This window comes from Telmatherina bonti (assembly GCF_933228915.1).
Source record: "Telmatherina bonti genome assembly, chromosome: 2".
In the NCBI taxonomy this organism is placed as follows: domain Eukaryota; kingdom Metazoa; phylum Chordata; class Actinopteri; order Atheriniformes; family Telmatherinidae; genus Telmatherina; species Telmatherina bonti.
The window spans coordinates 28,127,829-28,147,764 of NC_136620.1; the positions used below are offsets into that span (position 1 = coordinate 28,127,829).

Consider the following 19,936-nt stretch of genomic DNA (forward strand, 5'->3'; position numbering starts at 1 on the left):
CTCGTTGGGAGAGGCTGGATGGATGACTCTTATCAGGTGACATCATTCCAGTTTTGAAGGAGCCCCGAAGATCCATGTTGATACAGAAAACTCCAGATAACAGCTGCTTCTTGTAGTGGTCGAGACGCACAAAGACATCCTGGACTGAAGGGCTGCTCTCATTCACCCAGGTGGGAAACAGGCTGGTGGAGCTGGACCTGGACGGGAGGGACTGGTAGTTGTGCAGCTCCAGCTGGCAGAACAATCTTTTTGGGAAATTAAACAGGACACAGAGACATGAATGACGAGTCAAATATGATCATCTCTCGAATTAGAGACACAATAAAAGAGATTTTATATTTGCAGTTCATTAAACCATCTTATGCTTCTTTATACTTTAATATTTTTAAAGAAAGTTTGAGTTTAGTTTTTATTTGTGTGCATATGACTTTACTTTTAAAGCATCAAATGCATACAAATCTTTTTTTAAACAGCAAAAATGCTCTAAAAAGAAACCATACATTACATGGCCAATACTAAAGGGGCAGATAGATAAAGTTCACCAATTTGCAAATGGAGAGGAGCCACATATTTCCATCAGAAGATAGCTGACCCAGTGTGCAGATAAGCTAAGGTTCCCAAACCATTTCAGGATGATGACACGCCAATCATCACATGCCTCTGCTGCCCTCATCTGGCTAAAATCATCAGTTACTGCAGGTTTCACCCAGTTTTTTCCTCATCTGGGCCCTCAGGATTCCATTGCCTTGCATGTTTTAGGTATTTCTCGACTCCAACGCACCGGATTCAGGTTAATTGCACCTTGTGTCAGGCTTTTTGCAAGCCAGTCGTTTCAGCTAAGTATGGAAACATCTAAAACATGTTGGATCATGGATCCTGAGGACCAGAAATGAGTGAAATCCAGCCATGTTCATAAACTCTGAGAGCTGCTACTACCAGCCAGGTGTGTACAGATGTGTATTCAAAACTGTAGCCTTTTTAAGTTATGTGGTTTTAATTAACAACTGAAACTGTAAACCACATTGTTAACTACCTCGCTGATACACGTTGGGAAAAGCTTCTGGAGGCCTGGCGAAGAATACGCTGAAGGATCTTCATAATCTGCTCTCGAATCCACCCCACATCTTCTTGCACATCTGGCAGCCACTCCAGAAGTCTGCATGTAAATCGCATCGTTTTCACTCAAAAGACAGCATTTATATTTAGTAATGGCGACATAGTACTGGTACTATTTCTAGCACCAGACTGTATTCAAAGCAAAAAAAAAAAAAAGACAGTTTAAAGGTATTCAGTTTATAATCAATAAAACCTTCTATAAATCCATTTAACGTGCGAACTGTAAAAAGCTTAAAGAGATGCACAGCACAGGATCAATTACTTTGGGAAAGGGACTACATGTTATTAAGTCACACAACACCTGAGAGTCAAGGACAAAGCAGACTCCAGAGGGAGTGTGTAGGGCAGCATCATGGCTGAGGCCATCCTGACTGGGAGCAAGTTGCCTAGCGACTGCACCAGACTCCTCCTTTCCATGCAGGCCTCAACTAGGGCTGAAGAGGGAGGCAAAGACACACAATTACATCTTTTGTCCCAGACTGCTAACCCTACATGAGTCAAATGTTTTGATGACATTATTCGGATTTTTAAGTTCAGTTCACTTTTTTTTTTTTTTTTTTTTTTAAGAATAAAAATATTAACAAGTCATTAATGTACTTAGAAATCCCCACAAAAGTTGTGTTCTTCAATAATTGCAATGTAATAAGTGAAGTGATATATAGGGAAGTCGCTTAAAACCTTTCACAATAACACTTTGTGCTTCAAACCTTTAACTACTGACTATGTTTAAAAGCACAATATCCTCTTTAAGATTTCACATCTATTGTTATTTCTGCTACCAGCAGTCACTGATGTCACTGAAGAAGATTATGGCAAAACCCAAGTTAGGTATACTCTTTCTAACATTCAGTTTATAATCACTTTAGAGTGGTTAAGTTAAGCATAACATTAACTAAAATCTTTGATTACTCTAGTAAAAGAAACCAATTTGCTTTCCACGAAACCCCACGTAGAAGGACATTTATTTGTTTAAGACTTTAAAGAACAAAAACCAACAATTGTTGAAGGAAGTAGCTGAGATGTGACCCTTTAAGACCTGGACAGTGTCTGCTTGTTTACCTTCGGACTAAAACGGAGACCCTGAAACAACATAGGAAAAATGGAGCATACAAAGGAAAGGATGGAAATGTGAAGCTGCTCTGAGAACAACGAGCTAAAAAAAAAAAAGTTTGCACTTAACAGCTACATTAAATTAGAAATGGTGATTTGCAATGTTATTGTATATTATTGTTAAGGAAAAAAAATATTGTGGTATATAAAAACAAATACTTTTATACATGGAGCTATTAAAGAGGTTTTTTTCCACTTCTGAACCTGAGGATGCTGGTTAGTTGTGGAACATACAGAAAAGCAGAAGCTTGTCTTACTGGAATGCAGCCTTCGATAAGACACCACTGACTGTCCCCATATTAGTCTAAATCTCTTTGCAATATTCGAATTGTCTCTGTGATACTACACACACTGCAGTAGCAAGAATTTTTAAATCTATCATATGTGCAACTTTTAATTTGTTTGTTTAAATTTATTTGTGACTTAAATAAAAAATAAAGACAAATCTGTAATGCTCGACTTTCAGCTGTTTAGTACTTCTTATAAACAAGTCTGGATTTAACCGGTGCAGTGGAGAACAAACACGATGCTTTGTGAGGATGATGTAGAAGATGTAATTAGACAAAACACTTTACATCTCATGTGTAAATCTCACTGTTTTGTTACCTTTGTGCAGGGTGGGTGGAAGATACTCAATGATATGTTCATCCAATGAGGGGCGAGCATGAACCGTCGCCACTTTCTCTTCCATGTACGACTTCTCTTCTTCTTCCTTTTTATCATTCTCCTCCTCTTCATCACAATCCTCATTTACTTTCCCATTAGCTAGCAGGGGCATATCTCTTTGAGGACCATTGAAATGAAGCAACCCTAAAAGTAAAAACAATACATCAATGAGCTTTATTTGATTGTCTATCTATAGATCATTTGCATGAGACTCAAACAAACACGGTTATTTCTCAACAAGTTGAATTATCCATCAAGCTTATAATAATCAACATATTTCCACATCCTGATTTAGTAAAACTGTTGATTCTTGTACACACTGATAACCACAGAAAGAAGCTTTCTCTTATCAATAGGAAAGAAGTTTATTGATGTGGTGACATGCTCACAGGAAGCCCACATTTCTGATAGTGTATCAGGTTGATAATGTGTGTAAATACTAACATTTTCTGATCATGAGACAAAAGATCAATGTTAGCAGTTTGCATGTTAAAAAGAAACAGCTTTGAAGAAAGTAGGAGAAGGTTGAACTCTTACCATTTCGCTCTAAAAAGTGCAGAGCGTCTTTATACCCCTGTTTACACATGGCTTTCATAACCTGCACACAAAGCAAACATATACATTTATCTCCAGTGACTTAAAGAAGTACACAGAGTTCACTTCTGTGAGGCAATCCCGTTATCAGTGGCTGTTTGTGTGTTTTTATACATATGTGTGTACAGAGGGCTGTAATCAAAAGGTGGCCTACCATTGGATCAGGAGGGAAGAGCGCCCTGGAGACTCTGTAGAGGTTGGTGAGGGTGAACTGGATGCTTGTGTTGGTGAAACGCACCTCATGGATGTTGGTGGAGGTGTCTCTGGGGCAGATGTCACTCTCTCCAGAGAACGGGGACACCGTGATGGTGTTTTTCAGTTCATATTGGGGCAGATTGTCTGAGATTCCTCCATCAACATATCGCTGAGCGACAAAAGATTTATCAACAAACAGAAAAGGAGCAATATCTGTTTAAAGTTTCCAAACTTGGAATGAACCAGTAAAAACCAAACACATGCAAAAATGATCAGATAAGTCAAATGTTTTGAATATGAGGTCTTTATTTGTCCCTTTAACAAAATGTAAATTAAAAAAGTACCTACATTTATTAAGGATAATTATCATTTATTACTATGTGATATGTCCATTTTTATCATGTAATCTACTGTTTTGTGGCGTCCAATAAGATAAAAATCACATTGTGTTCCACAGGATCTTAAGCAAAACTGTACCACAAAGTGATGCCAAATGTCTCAGAAACTGTATGTATCATATCATTTGTTCAAACAGTTTTGCCAGTAAAAAAGACTATGAAACAGCAAAAGTTTGTTTTGGTAGAAGCTGAGGAAACTTTTCACTTGGACAAAGAGGCAGTGTGTGTGTCAACATAGAATGACATCAGGCTTTTGAATCTGAGCCACATGAGTAAGAGTACAGAACAAACTCAAAACGTGCCAATGTGGTCACGTTAGGCTCTGCCACTCTTATTTTGGTCACAAGCCCTCTATACACACCAACAAAAGCTTTCAAAACTCATCACAAAGGTCACAGGTGGGGGGATGGGGGGGGGGGTATTTCTAAGAAGACCTTTAAACCAGAAAACATGTCCAGCACAAAAAAAAAGAGGAAATAAGGTACAAGTTCCACTTTCTCCTTCAATCCGAGCTCTATGACAAACACTAACACCAGTGGAATTTTCTAATCATTGTTTACACACAAGTGCCATTCAGAACAAACACATTCTTGAGGAAGGGAGGTCTGCAATTGGCACAGTTACAAATATAAAAGCAGTGCCTAGAGCAGGAACATAAAAAAAGTGGATAATTTAGACACAAGCGGAGTGGACTGCACAATACAACCCTTCAACTACAGCAACTTCTACATATGTTATTTGCCTTTAAATATATATACAAGACATTTAGTTTATTTAGCTTCATAAGGCTGCAAATGAGACACTGGTAACAGAGGAAAAGTGACACAAGCTGAGAGGTAAAGTTACTCACCACTCCTTGTAGTGTGGGTGGAATGAAGCCACAGTAGACTGGGATGTAGGCACTGCAGACACAGGCCTGATCAATAAAGATACATCAGAAAAACTGAGTTTGACCCATTCATCACACAGACAAAAAGTTAGATCTCAGCTAAATAGAAAGAAAAAATTACAAATAATTATATTATATTGATCAGAATCATTTATTGTCATTTAGCCAGAATCCCAGCACAACAAAATGATGACATTCAGAATACTATTGATTAAAAGTTAAATGATAGAACACAGGCATATTTTCTGTTATTTAATTTAAGCATTATTATGATTTTTTTTTTTTTTATAGAAATAAAATTATAGATAACACTAATAAGACAACGGTGTGTATTCGTTGTGCACACTATGAACATATATTTATGCCATGGTGGTACTGCAAAGTAAACCAGAAATCATCACAGAAACTGGAACAATATCACGTTGCTTGATTTAATTAACTTTCCCATATTGTTGCTGGTGCAAAATAAAATAGTGGCATCAGCAATAATGTATTTAATTAAGTGCATTCTGATGTTTCATTATATCTCCAACCAAATATGCTGTAAAGTGTTGTGGGGGAAAAAACAAACGGTCAAACGGAGTGTTTATACCTGCACCACTTCCTCTTTGCTGTTGAAGTGAGACACCAGGACATTTTCTCCATCTGAAACCCGGGTGAGAGAGATTCCCAGTCGTCCGTTGGCTTGGTGGTGACAGTCGTCTGGCAGAGTGCGGCGCAGCATGTGACGCACAATCTTCACCAGGTTAAAGGAAGGATGCATGGGTCCAAGGAACCGCTTCCTCGCCTCTTTGGCTACCTCAATGATGCTTGCACCTGCCTCTCCTGCGAAACATTTTTAAATAGTCTGGGTACTGCTGCTATCTCTGTGACAGCTCACTATCATGTACACTGACACTGGTCAGAGATGGAGAGCAATTATTAATATGGTTAGTGTAAATTGCAATAACGAAGATACGAGAGGTTTTGTGCAAGAATTAAATTCTTCATGCAGCTTTATTTGGCTGTATTATAAGGTCAAAGAATTAGAGCAACCAGTAATAAGATTTATGGTTAGGTGTAATGAGCAACTATTACTGGAAAGCAAGTCTTACAGGACAGACTACAGTGACTCTATTGCAGAAAAGGGAGGACTGGGTAGGATATGCTTCCCTTGAAAGCTTTACTTCTGCCAAAGATGCTCACAAAAGCTTTACATGAAGAAAGTTTGAGCTTTAATGTGAAACTCTGTATTTGCAGTTTAGTTGTTATTCCACAAATTAAATGGTTTATGGAAGGACATCAAACTGGTCCTCTGATGGTGTATAACGACTAATTACTCCGACTCTCCACTTTGTAATACTTTTAATAACAACATTTTCAAATAACACAAGTAGGCTAATAATTTCTTTCATGTGATTCAGTTTATAAGACAGTAATGCAGTGACAAGTCATTATAGCCAAAACTTACAGTTTAGCAGACTCTTCACCACTCAGAAGTCATGAAGCATCTGCATCCAGTGCAAACACTTAAAAACCTAACAGATACTTACCAAGACACACTCCTGTAACCAGAGCAGTGGCGGTGAGCGCTCCAGCAGATGCTCCATATATGTGCTTGGCGTTTTGGACCAGGAAAGGAGCCTGCTCCTGTAGACAGCTGGCAACACCAACGTGGTAGATGCCGAGGAAGCCGCAACCTGCGAAGGAGATGTTCCACGGCGAGTCTAACGGGAACATAGTGCTTGATTTGCGTCCACAGCTGTGTCCAGCTGTCTAAGATTAAAATCCAGTTTATAGAAAACACAGTAAAACTTCTTAAATATCAAATATAGTTCTAATCTAATACTGAAAAAAAAAGTTGATGGCTCTCGGCTTGTTGTCTTTTAGAAAGTGGACTTTGCCTGCTGTGAAAGCCAGAACAGCAGGTCACTTTCTTCGTTGTAGGAAACGTCTACAAAGTTAACATTATGTAGAAATACAATAATTCCTTATTACTGAAAGTAAACTGTAAGTAAACTACTCTTAAACAGCGATCATGAGCTACTTAATATAGATGCCGAAAAACAAGGAGGCCTGTTGTTATTTCTCACGGAGGGAGTTATGTTGGGAGGCAAGCGGAGCATTAACCAATCCATTATCTTATCCAATCATAATCAAGACTTCAAGAGAAACGGACCTATCATATTAAAAAAGGTGACTATTTGACCAATCACAGTCCCCACCGCTGACGTCAGTTTAAAGTCACTTTAGTCTCCGAAACTGTCAAACTTTCGTCTCCATTGATGGAACTCTGCGTTTTGTTTTCTTGTTACTAAAGTTATCTACTTGTTTTTGTTCATATGAGGTCAGGAGAAAATGAAAAGTCTCCAGAGAGCCTTTCACAACAGGAAGGGTGTATTGGTTTTCGTAGGCTATATTAAATCGTGGAAGATATTTATGTTATTCCCTATAGGACTTTTTAATGAAAAAACATTTCTGGAAATTTGTGTTTTGAAAAAAAAAACAAAAAACAAAAAAACTTTCATCCTTCTTCAGGATCTGTAGGCTACATCAAATGATGTTACGACAAAGCAATGTCGAAATCCAGAAGAAATCATAGATAGGCCTGCCACCAATGGATTATAAAACACATTCGGTGTAATCACTAAAATGTTTCTCTGTAACTTCCTAGAATGAACTTTCACAGACTTAAACTAACAAATATCCACTGCTGTGCGACTGATAAAGGTTATGAATAGTACACCAAGTGTGTCCTAGGATCAAACTGTGGAACCATCAGCAACTTCAGGGATTTAAAAAGTAATACTCCTTATTTTATTTGATCAAGTATGAGTCATCTAACGTGTAAAAGAGACTGGAGAGTGACCTGAGCTCCACGTAAAATACACAAGCTGAAAAGTGATGTAATAGGGCACAACTGCTGTAATAAAGAAGTCATCTGGGGAGAATTTGCACTGCGCTGTTCGATCTGATTAAACTTCTATGGTCTTTGTAACTCTCTCTCTCTCTCTCTGTATATATATATATATATATATATATATATATATATATATATATATATATATATATATATATATATATATATATATATATATATATATATATATATATATATACATATGTGTGTGTGTTTGTGTGTCTGTGTGTGCGTGTGTGTATATATCATAGATAGATAGATAGATAGATAGATATGTGTGACAAAAACAAAACATGATTTAAGAAAAAAAAAAAACACAAGTAAAAAAAGTGAATCAGACTGCTCTTAAATCACTTCGAACAGCGCCACCAAATGGACAAGTTGGGACTCGCATCGACTTTACACGTTGTCACAATTGTCCCGCCCCGAGTTGAAACTTTGGCGGCGCTCCCTTCAAGGCGCTGGTTGTTATACACAGGAACTACCGAAGGGGCGGGATCTTTACCGCTACATGGATACTGACGGTTTAATTCCTCCCGTGTACAACCGGCAGCCAATGTAAATAAAACTGAACGCACTGATGTGACGCAACGTCTTTGCTTTCAAATCTTTTGGGTACCAGGAAGTAGTGTTACATAGAAGAGACAAATCCGGTGACCAATGTTTCTAGGTATTTTTAGTATAATCCTGAGATTGCTAGTCGGTAACACAAGTAACTTAATGGACGATACGTGTATTTATAGAGGTTTTTTTTCTTTTCCTTTTCTAGTTTTAAACATTAATGCTACACTGCCTAGCTTGCGTGTGCTCCTGTAACGGTGACACATAATTCATACTGTAAAAACTGGTTACTTGCTGGACATAGCTTGTTATGGCAGCCATTTGGCTATGCCTGGCTGTGTTACGAATAACCTTACAGACATTCTGAACAAAAACATCAGTAGAGTGCTGAACTTGACTGCTGATGTTAGCAAATAGATATAAAGAATAGAAAACCATATTCAATGGAGAAAAACATTGACGAAGACGCTGCTTTTGATGAGGAAGGTGAAGGAAACGAATCCGGTTGGTCTTTGAAAGCAAAGATGTCAAACGATGGAGAGGCGGAAGTTACACCTGTGTGCAACCCAAGAACAAAATCCATTGTCCCAGACAAAACACTCGTGAATCGTGATGACGAGACTGAACCAATATCACGACATGTGATGTCTGACTCTGAGGGTAATGCACAAGAGGGAGACAGGGATGCTCCCTCCGTGTCTCCTCCCAGCTTTATGGACAACTTTGATCCCTCCATGTCAAGCCTCTCTTCCTCTTGTTCCACCAGCTTTCATCAAGTTTACTTTTCACCTTCATCTTCATCATCCTGCTCCCCTGTCTTGTCTCTGACTCCACCCTTACCTCCTACTGTGGAGCTCTCAGCTGTGTTGACTGATACAAGGTTGACTCTTGATGTGTACCGGGGAGGAGCAGCTGCACTACCGTTACTATGGAGATCTATTCCAGGACAGCTGAGGGGCCTCCAGTACCTGAGACTGGGCTCAGAGGATAAACCAGGACTGGATGGGGCACTAGAGGTCTTGCACCATCTGAAAGAGTTGCACTCACTGGCTATTCGGGGTACTTTTCACATTTATTTATTCAGTTTTTGCACAGTTGAAATGCCATTATTGCAATTTTGACCCTCATCTTTACATTAACTTTTACATATAGCATAAAAATGGAATACTGTGTTGACAAATTATAATCTGAGTATATTTTCTGCCATTTGCTCTGCTTCAATATATGTTTTTTATCTTTCTAATTAAAGGTCACTGTCTTTATGACTCACACGGTGAGCCCCTGCCTGGCCTCTTAACCACTTTGCCCACATCTGTGTCCTCCCTCTTTCACTTGGTACACTTGGATCTCTCCTTCAACCAGCTCTCCTGCCTCCCACCTTGCATTTTCAGCCTGCCTGTGCTGTCTTCATTACTCCTCTGTCACAACAACATCTCAGCTTTGCCTTCTGACATAGCCCAACTGTCCTCCCTAACTTACCTCTCCCTCCTGGGGAACAAGTTGGTGAGTCTCCCCCCAAGTTTGGATCAGCTGGATGAACTGCAAACACTTGATGTGTCACATAACTTCCTCCAGCATCTACCTGATGAAATTGGGTTTCTGGGGAAGCTTGTTAAGCTGGATTTGTCCCATAACAAACTGAAGCAGCTACCAGAGAGCATGGGTAAGGGTCTAAGGGTGAGTGAGCGTGTCAGTAAAAGACCGTCTGAAAAACAAACAGGACATGTAGTTAGATTTTAGTTTGATTGTTGACTGGAAGAATGAAAAAAAGGTTTCACTTGTCTTCTTTGTCTTTTCAGGCTCTCTCCTTTCTCTCATGGAACTTGTTATCTTCAGCAATGACCTCCGCCTGATCCCACAATGTCTGAACAAACTGCCTCTGCTTAAAATAGATGTTCGTGACAATCCTTTGGGAAAACCTCCAACACCACCTCCTCTCCCTCCCACACCTGGTGAGTACAGATAACGGGGGCTTGAAACTGATTAATGCTCCCATTATTTCTGTATTGCAGTCATCAGATACACAATTTACATATACTAACAGTATATTTTCTTTGTTCTCTTATCAGCTCAAGCTGAGACAAAAATTCCTGAGTTGCACCTGAGGTTTAATCAGCACAGGTACAGCATCACTGTAGTATTAGCTCATGTTTTTGAGGTAAAATGATAAGTTACATAATACATATTAAAAGTAATGTACTTCTTTTGCTCCCTAGTTTCTTTGTTTCGTCTGCTGGGTCTCATGTGTTTCTCCCAGGCGGGGCTGAGCTGGTGTTCCCCCCAGGATGCCTGGTGACAACTACGAGACTGAGGTGGGCCGAGAAAAGGCCAGACAAAAAGTGGGTGTCGCTGGAGGAACACGACATCCTACTGAGTCGTCCACTGGAACTTCGTCCTCATGGAGTTAAATTTCTAAAGGTATAAAGATAATCAGAAAGGTTTATTAAACTTTAGTTGATGACATCAGTAGTTGGAATATTGCACCCAGAGGGAATGACTGATGATGCTGACGTAATGCCAGCATCGTGGATTTGGAGCCAAACTGATTAGAAAGTCTTTCTGAAAACCACGAAGGGATAAATTTATGAAAATACCTCGTGAAGGTTTGATTTTTGTGTTTTTAAGACACTTCTAAAATTCCCAAACTCTGCGCTAGAATACTGTCATTTTAATGTACTTTCAAACTAAATGTGTATTTAATCATTTGGTATGACTTTTAACTGTTAGCCCATCAGATACTAATGACTAAAATATATTACAATTATAATTACAACTATAAAACTGTATTGTCAGTATTTGTGATATATAAACACACAGTGGCAGATTGCATTAATATACATTATTTTTCTCAGTTTGTAACTCCATGCATACAGTTGTGCTCATATGTATTCACACCCTTTCATTAAAGAAAAGGCTGAATTTACAACAGTCACTCAAATAATTGGAGACTTAAAAACGGAACAATAACAAAAAATTAGCAAAAATATAATTTAGTAATATAAGACACTGTTTTTTCATTTAATTGAGTTGAAGAAAGAAAAAACAAACAAATGTAATAAATTATCTTATTTGTTTGCATTTTAAAAAACATATTTCTATCGAACCAGAATTAGAAAATAATGTAATGATTTTCATAACATTTTTATTTATTATTACTTTAGTCAATTTCAGCTTTTTTTTTTTTTTTACAGGCAGCTGTTTTTTCCCTTCTTTAATGAAAGGATATGGATAAATATGAGCACAAATGTATGTATGTTTCTCTTTTAAAATACCTGTTTTTTTATATTATATGCTTTTAGTGCTTCTTTGCATTGCCCTTGATGAATCAATATATAAATAAACAAATAAATAAAATATCCACTATTATAAAACCAGTACAACTACATAGGAATGGCAGTAATAGTGAGTCCAATGTGTTTCAGTAAGTAAATAGTGTGAAAACACTGTGTTGTTCGTACTATGTGTGGGATACTTTTTTAAAAATTATTTTCATCTCTCCAACTTGCAGCCTGTGGAAGTGTGTGTGCCATATCACCGGACAAAAAGAGGGGAGGTGGTGGTGCGGAAATTTGATGGAGAGTCATGGAGTACTCTGCCAACTGATCTAAGGAGAGGAAGCGAGAGCAACTGCAGTCATCCTGGAGGCCGTCCGGCCAGGGTAAAGCATGACCTCCCACTCTAAAAGGATTTTTTCCTTCTTCATGGTATTACAGATTGCTGTGATGTTTGTGAAATAAAAAAAAGCTCTTGTCTACCTGTAGCTGGCGTGCTGCTTGGTCAGACACTTTTCCTGGTTTATGGCAGTGTCTCGACCAGTACAGGACAGTTGCTGCGTTACACCAGCAGGAGCCCTGCTAGTATCCAGCTGTGACCCTGGAATCAAGCTTCATTTCCCTCCAGAATCCACCATGCAAACTCGTACAATTACTTTGCAGGTAATGACAGCTAGTAGTGGTTATATGTATAAGAAGAGCATCTATCTGTTTGCAAGAGAGTTTTTCCTGCTTCATGTGTGTGTGTGTGTTTCTCGCTCCCTGTAGGTGGTGCAGGTGTCTGAGTTGGAGGTGCAGGCAGTTTGTGGTGATGCTCAGGCCAGAGCCAGCCCTCTCCTCTGTCTCTCCCAGATTCCCAGCTTACATTTCCTGCAACCAGTAAAAGTCCAGATCCCACTGCCACCTGGAGTCACAGGTGTAATAAACTGTCTAGATGCCCACGTATGCATAATAACAGAATATATTAACATGTATTACATAGTGCGTTTTTGCTACAGGTCATACAGCAGATATATCACATTTGCATCTGCTCCATGGAGATCCCACTGCCCAGACATGGACCGACATCACGTCCCAAGTGTCTCTCTATGTCACCCACTTGTATGCCATTTTCTACATTACACACTTCTCCTGGTGAGTTCCTGTGCTATCTTAAATTATAAGTGTTTAGATTTTACATAATAGCATCATCACTCTGCATCATCTTCACCATAACAGGTACTGGCTATGGTACACCACACAGCGCTGCGTTAGTGGGGTGGTCAGGAAGGTCTATCAAAGGCTAAAACAGTTTAAAGTGCAGTTCCTTGTCCTCCAGCGGAAGACGGACCCCTCCCAAGTTCTCTTGCAGTGTTTACCTGCTAACAAGGTTTGAAATACTTCATTTTAAACTATGGAGGCTCTGTGTAAAACCTTTCCCCATCCTACACCCCCTCTCAATTTATCAGCCTTATATTTGATTGTTTTAGGTCAAGCTAGTTTCTTAGTGATGTGAATGCATTTGTAAAGCTAAACATAGACACTAACCAAGGATTGTGGTGTTGTGGTGTTCCTGCACAGATAGACAGCAGAGTCCAGTCTTTGTCAGAGGATTATGACGGACCGCAGCCTTCAGACCTGTGTGACCTACTGGAGGGAGAGCAGTTCTTTGCAGGCTTTGAGAGGGGCTTGGATATTAGCACAGGTGGGAAGTCATTTTAAATAAGATGAAGTCACTGCTTTGTCATTTAACTTAATTGCTTGAGTGCCTGCTTTGTGGCCTGTGGCTGTAACTTCTCAACATACCTGGTCCAGGTTAAAATCCCAGTCTGGAGCCTCTGCATCCCCCTCCTCACTCACACACACACACACACACAAACACACACACACTACCACCACCACCACCACCACTGTTTTACTGTCTAAATAGTGTATATTTAAGGCAACTTGAACCCTAAAATGAAATAAGAAGAAAGTGTGTTGCTTTGTAATAGTTTTTTTTTTTTTTTTTTTTAAAGAAGTTTTTTGTAGACATATCATGTTAATTGTCTTGTTTTTTCCAGACCGACCAGACTGTTTGGGTGGGCGGCTGTGCTTTGTGTTTTACTCTAGCTTGAAGAATCTGAAAGAAGTATACATCTGTCCAGCTCAGGATCAGAAGACACCAGTGAGGGGACAGGTAAGACATATCGTACAGTGAAGACAATACTAATGTGCTTTTCCTTCATGTTCTGATTTATTTTGTGCATCTTATGATTAATCATATATGGTATTTAAATGCAACAAACAATAGATGGCTTTGAAACTAACAATTCATTAGTTGGTTCAGTATTATCTAGTATTGATCCAGGTTTGGGTAAGGGAGTTGCGTACCACATGGTGTCACCTTAAAGCTATTTGCGGCAGCTGAATACAAAGAAATAAAATCATCCATCACAGTTACTAAAGAATTGTTGAAGACTTGTAATTTCGTCTAATCCTCTGCAACCCTAATTATGTTTGTCAAAAAAAATGTATGGACTCTGGAAAATATGTGAGCTGGTATAAAGAAGGTTTCTTGTTAGATGCTTTAAACTCAGTTGAGGGGGCTGCAGTGCTTCATCAACACTGTGTATACTGAGGTTTGGGGGGGGGGGGGGGGGGTGCCCTCCACTCGAGTGTTGAGTTTGGTGTTCACTTTCATGTTTTGACACCTTTTGGTAGCTTTAATTGACTTCTATAAAGATGTTTACAATTGTCCAAAAACACCAAAAAAAAATTGAATGTTTTTTTAAAAATTTTTTTTTATTGCTGTTCTCAACTTCTTCTGTATCCTTATTGGGCACTTTTAATTTGACAGTTTCTGCATCGTCTTCTTCACGTTCCTCTTCTTTTTCCTCTCTGGCTTGTTTGTTTTGCCGGTTGCGTCTGTGTGGGCTATACAGTTCAGCACTGCTCCCGTGATTTCTGGTGGTATTGCTCCTTTTCTTGCATCAAGCGACAGTTAGCTAAACACATAACAAACCCAGGAGACGGACCAAACTGTCCATCCGTCTATGTATCTGTCTTCTGTGTCAAGCATAAATGGGCTGTCAGAGATAGTGTGAGAAGCTTATTCACCCAGGAGTTGCTCAGAGTACAGGCGCTGCTCCTCTACATTTAGAGGAGCCAGATGAGATAGCCTCTGGCATCTGGTCAGGAAGTCTCCTGGACGCCTCCCTGGTGAGGTGTGCCAGGCACATCCCTTTGAGAGGAGATCCAGGACACACTGGAGGGATTACATCTCTCAGCTGGCCTGGGACTGTCTTGGGATCCCCCAGGATGAACAAGCAAATGTGGCTGGGCAGGGGGATGTCTGGGCTTCCCTGCTTAGGTAGCTGCCTCCACGACCCGACCTCAGATAAACAGGAGAAACTGGATGGATGGAAAATTATATGCAAGTCACACCTCAGTTAGATTATATGAGATGACAACCACAAAGATTCACACTAGTTTGCGAGAGAATTTCTGCAATCGTTCTTGTACTGGATTTGTTTCACATCAAATATTGATACAGTTTTAAAAGAAAATATGCCCCCTAGGCTGCTTTACAATTAAGCTTTGTTCTTAGAAACTGGCAAAAAAAAAAAAAAGGAAGCCACCCTGTTTTCCCAGAGATTCCTGCTTTCAGACAGCCTTCAGTGGGGTATGGGTCAAATGAAAATTACACTCTGTTCTTGTTTACAGAAAATGAGCCACAAACAAAAGCTTGTTCATTTGTGTAGCACTGAGGCAATGCCTTGTGGGGTGTTTTACAACTCCAGCCCCAATAACGTTTGCACGCTGTGTTAAATGTAAATAACAGTGGATATAAATGACTTCCAAAAAGGTTACACTCATGTCTTTTTCCCAGTTTAACAGAAAACTAATCAAATGTTGAAACTGAGACATTTAACTATGTGATTAAAATGATTAGCTTGACATGATCTTGTCCTGAAAATTGTAGCAGCATTTTTATTTCTTTGAAAGTTTGGACAGGACCAGGTTTATCACTATGCAGCGTAGCCTCTTCTTTTATAACAGTCCCTAAACATCTTTGAACTAAGAAGACCACTTGTTAGACCACTGGGAAGAAAATGTTGGTCCATTTTTATACAGGCAGTTCAGAACCAGTACTCTTCTGCTGCCAAGCCCTGCTGTTGCAGTCGATGCTGTAAGAGGTTTAACATTGTCTGATTAAAAATATACAAGACCATCTCTGAAAAATCACCATCCAGATGGGAGCATATGCTACTCTAGAACCTTTTTCTACCTTTCATTTTTTTCTAGCATCAATAGTCCTGTTCCAAAGATTCAGATGGATAGTTGATCTATTTTGTAGACATTATTACCCCTCATACTATTAGAGATGCAGGCTTTAGAACTGTATGCAGATGCTGAACCTCCCCATCCTTTCTTCTGAGACTCCGCCTCTGTAAGGTGCTCTTTTTAAACTCAGCCATGTCACTTACCTGCTGCTAATTAATCTTATTAGTAGGGATGTAAATCTAACAACAACTCACGTTCGATTTGATTCCGATTTTTGGGGTGACAATTTGATTTTTTTTTTATCAATTCTCGATTCAAATTTTTTTAAAATTCATAATCATTATTCTCAAGTGACAAAAGATGATCATTTCCCAAATAAATTCATTTTTCTATAAGCTAGAAAGAACTGAGAATTATTATGGCGATTTGATTTAAATTGCAACATGTATGAAACTTTTTTTGCTCGTCATTTTACTTAATTTCAACTAGGAAAAAAACAACACAGTAGCCAGGCCATCATTCCGCTGCTATAATCCCCAAGAAGACATGTAAAAAGAGCCATAAAAATTGCAAAAAATTTTATAATGGGTTATTTTTATTTTTTAAACAAAAATATTGATTTTAAAATTGTGAAGCAAAAAAACTCTAGATTTTTTTTTTTTCAAATCAGTTCCCCACCCCTATGAATTAGGTGCATCAAGTTGTTCCATTATATTCCATTTTCTGTCAATTTTAAGATTCAGTACTTATTTTGAAGCAACCCATTTATTGCAACACACTAAAATTGTGTTTTGAACCTCTGCTACAGGTATCCTTTTACAGAGGGGAGATTCCCAGCAGTCTACCAGAGGAAGTGGCCAGAAAGAGAAAAGGACTTGACAGCCAGTGGCTTGCTACCTTACCATTAAAACTTCCTGTCAGTTGAAGTCATTTTTCAGTTTTTAATTTTCCATTTGTTTTTCTTTCTTATCCAGCATAACAGCAATCCTTTAGTATAATATTAAGATTTTGTATTTAAATGTAAAATAGTTTTTTTTCTGAACCATAATGCATTTACTGCTTCTGTTAATAATACTATATCCATACATTTTATACAAACACTTTATTTATTTTGTTGCTATCTATGAATGTTATTACAATAAGGGAAACGATTGTGTATTTCTCATGCAGGCTTTAAACTCAGACAACAGTTTTGTCATGGAGGAGTTCCAGTGTCCTCCTCTAAACCTGGGTGACCCTGAAAGTGGCTACCTCACCGAATCCAACCTGCTGTCCATCTCCCTTCAGATCGGACAGGACTGGCGTGTTATAGGCATAAATCTTGGCTTGAGCTATGAAGAGCTGGACCGCATCCAGTATAAATACAGGTAAGAATAAAAGATTATATTGAGTCAAAATCATTTTACAGAGTGACCCTTTTTTCTATTTATTTTTCCCAAGACATGGAGGCCATGTTTATATTGCATGCACATGTTAAAGTATCATCCACATGAGAATGCAAGGATTCCTAACAGAACGTTGCACTGGAAATAGATGTTTAATGTTAGAAGCTTCACTTGCCAATTTTAGTTTTGTGGCTGATGTACCACAAAAGCAAAAAGTAGTTTTTCCAATACATTTTTTATATCTTTAGCAGAAATGTAATTAAAAAGCTTTGGTGAGAATTTCATGATATTGTGGGTAATAGTTTAATACAAATAACTGCAGTGTAAATTTTAACATCACTTCAACCATATTTCTTTGGTTGACTTATTTGTATGAGTGCATAAAACATTTTAAATGTGCAAAATTTACATTTGCATTTACATTTTCATGACTGAATTATGTAATCAGTGCACAAACACAGAGCCTCAGCCAGAAGAAGACAGAGTGGGATGGTGTATAACTGGAGGAAAAACCGCAGTGGAAGAGAAGCGAGAGAAATGAGGGAGAATTTTGATTGTTTTAATCTGCACTGTCAGCCATCACAGAGCCATCTGGGACACTGCAGGAGATTACTAACAGAGTATTACTCATCTGGCCCTCCCCCTTCTTCTATACTCCAAGAACCTCTCATGACGCATCCTGGAGGTGGGAGACAAGTCCCCCTGCTCTCCCCTCTAAAAAAAAAAAAAAAAAAAAAAAAAAGTTATCTCTCTCTCTCATATATATCATATACACACATTATGAGTGCAGGATTGTGAGTAAAATTCTGATATTGTGTTTATGTTTGTTTTTGATCATTTATGTTTGATAGATATATGAGTAAAGAGTATATTACAGCTTGCGGGAGTTCAGGAGCTCTCTTTGTATAATTGATCAAATTATATGGTGACTAAGTGATATCTACTTATCTACTTAGCAAAACATGTTTATATAAGTGACTTTTTTGCAGATATATAGGCCACTGCAGCTGGGGGCATATAATGTAACATTTTTATATATTTTTTGCTCACCAGGGACAACCTAGGTTCCTTGGTGCTGGACATGTTGTTTCACTGGGCTCGAGGACAGAAGAATGCAGGACCTGGAGCAGTGTCGAGGCTCATGGACGCTATGATAGAAAGCGGCCGGAGAGACCTTGCAGAAGAGATCGAGGACATTGTTAACATAGGAAAAAGAAAGTACTTGGAGTCACTGAGGAGAGTTGGCCTGGAAGCAGAGAGCTCCTCTCATGGTGAAGCGCAGCAGTAGATAACTGCTCACTGGGCACAGATGGCTGATTTACACTTGAGTAACCTGTTTGTTTACGTTTGGGTCCATGCCTCCTCTGGTTCTCTAAACAACTGTCCTGGTGCATGAAAGCCTTTCTTTGAGACATTATGGTAACCAACCTGGTGAGGCCTTTTAATGGACAGGGTAAAAGGATTAACTGCATTTGATGTACCTCAGTGTTTTTACATTTTATAGAAATAGTTTTAGTATAAAGGTCTAAAATTAATTGATACATCAGCAGAAAATAATTTTGACATTGGTATTTTGAACAATTTTCACTGAAACCCTATCTGCTAAGAAATTGTGTTTTCCAAGGACCTTGTGTAATTTATTATATTTGGGACGTTGGTGTCCTTAGAATCATGTCCGTAATATGTAAATTCGGATGCAAATGACCATATTTCACCAAACTCAGTTACACTGTAAATTTATTTCTAGTATTTTTTTTTTTTTTAATTATTTATTATTGTCACTTTTTCAGTATGCTTTTCCCCTTCTTTAGTCTTTTTTTGGAGAATACAACTAAAATTTTACAAGAAAATTTGAATCCCTTTTCCACTCTAATTTAGGAATCATTTCCAGGAAGACATTTCAAAATCCATCCAAATTTTAAAGAATGTGAGGCAGCATGCAGGACATTTTTTTCAGTGGCCTTAATTATTATATGGCAACCAATGAACTGAAATGATTGTAAAACATGATTTATCCTGCCTTCATGTAATATTATTCTCATAGAATAAGGATTTCTTTTTTTTTTTTTTTTTTTACCTTAAATGCAGTTAAATTGGAAGAACCCGTTTGTACTAGATTTCTTCTTTTTCTGTCTGTAGTGCAGGAACTGGCTCTTAGGCTTCTTATAGCTCCATACAGTTTTTGTCTGGAAGGAGTAAACCTGCTGTACAAAACATAGAGGTGCCACTAGCAACTCGCATATAAAAAAATGCATAACAATGGTAAGACTTTAAAATAGCTCTGTGATGGCTACCTTGAAACATTTCTCTAATGGAAGAACAGCGGGACAATTAAACTGATCAGAAAAAATATAAATAAGTGTAATATTGGGCTATTTTTGTAGTTTTTATTTTTTATTTGTTCAATTGGTTACTGAGTAATCATTTTAGCAATCAGTTTAGCTGCAGCACAAAATACTTGTTTTTCTATGTATTGGATCTCTGTAATATATTCTCAGTGTTTTATTGTATCTTATGAGTAAAACTGATATAAAATACTGCATATCAGCTGCTTTCAAATATGCATTTTTAGTGTGGTGACGTTTTGCTGATTCATGTCCCCCCTC

At 38.4% G+C, this 19,936-nt stretch overlaps 2 protein-coding genes across 2 annotated transcripts in view; one reads left to right on the forward strand and one right to left on the reverse strand.

The window, feature by feature from the left end:
* Positions 1-6,814, reverse strand: part of pnpla2 (patatin-like phospholipase domain containing 2) — a 7,147-nt gene extending 333 nt beyond the window's left edge. The window contains exons 1-9 of the mRNA XM_079252723.1: positions 6,501-6,814; positions 5,561-5,793; positions 4,930-4,995; positions 3,641-3,850; positions 3,430-3,490; positions 2,833-3,036; positions 1,418-1,550; positions 1,034-1,156; positions 1-245 (exon numbers count right to left, since the gene is read on the reverse strand). The exon at positions 1-245 is cut by the window's left edge and continues 333 nt beyond it. Of these exons, the coding sequence (XP_079108849.1) occupies positions 1-245; positions 1,034-1,156; positions 1,418-1,550; positions 2,833-3,036; positions 3,430-3,490; positions 3,641-3,850; positions 4,930-4,995; positions 5,561-5,793; positions 6,501-6,687 (1,462 nt within the window). The 5' untranslated portion in view covers positions 6,688-6,814. The remainder of the gene's footprint in view (positions 246-1,033; positions 1,157-1,417; positions 1,551-2,832; positions 3,037-3,429; positions 3,491-3,640; positions 3,851-4,929; positions 4,996-5,560; positions 5,794-6,500) is intronic.
* A 2,057-nt stretch (positions 6,815-8,871) lies between these two features.
* On the forward strand, positions 8,872-18,647 carry pidd1 (p53-induced death domain protein 1; the record flags this gene model as incomplete). The annotated part of the gene is given in 16 exon segments (XM_079257375.1): positions 8,872-9,487; positions 9,678-10,091; positions 10,228-10,380; positions 10,498-10,549; positions 10,645-10,846; positions 11,937-12,086; positions 12,190-12,363; positions 12,469-12,616; positions 12,699-12,834; positions 12,919-13,069; positions 13,261-13,384; positions 13,743-13,858; positions 16,754-16,861; positions 17,116-17,312; positions 18,384-18,604; positions 18,607-18,647. Coding segments are annotated over 16 exon segments (3,003 nt in total).
* Between the last annotated feature and the right edge of the window lie 1,289 nt (positions 18,648-19,936).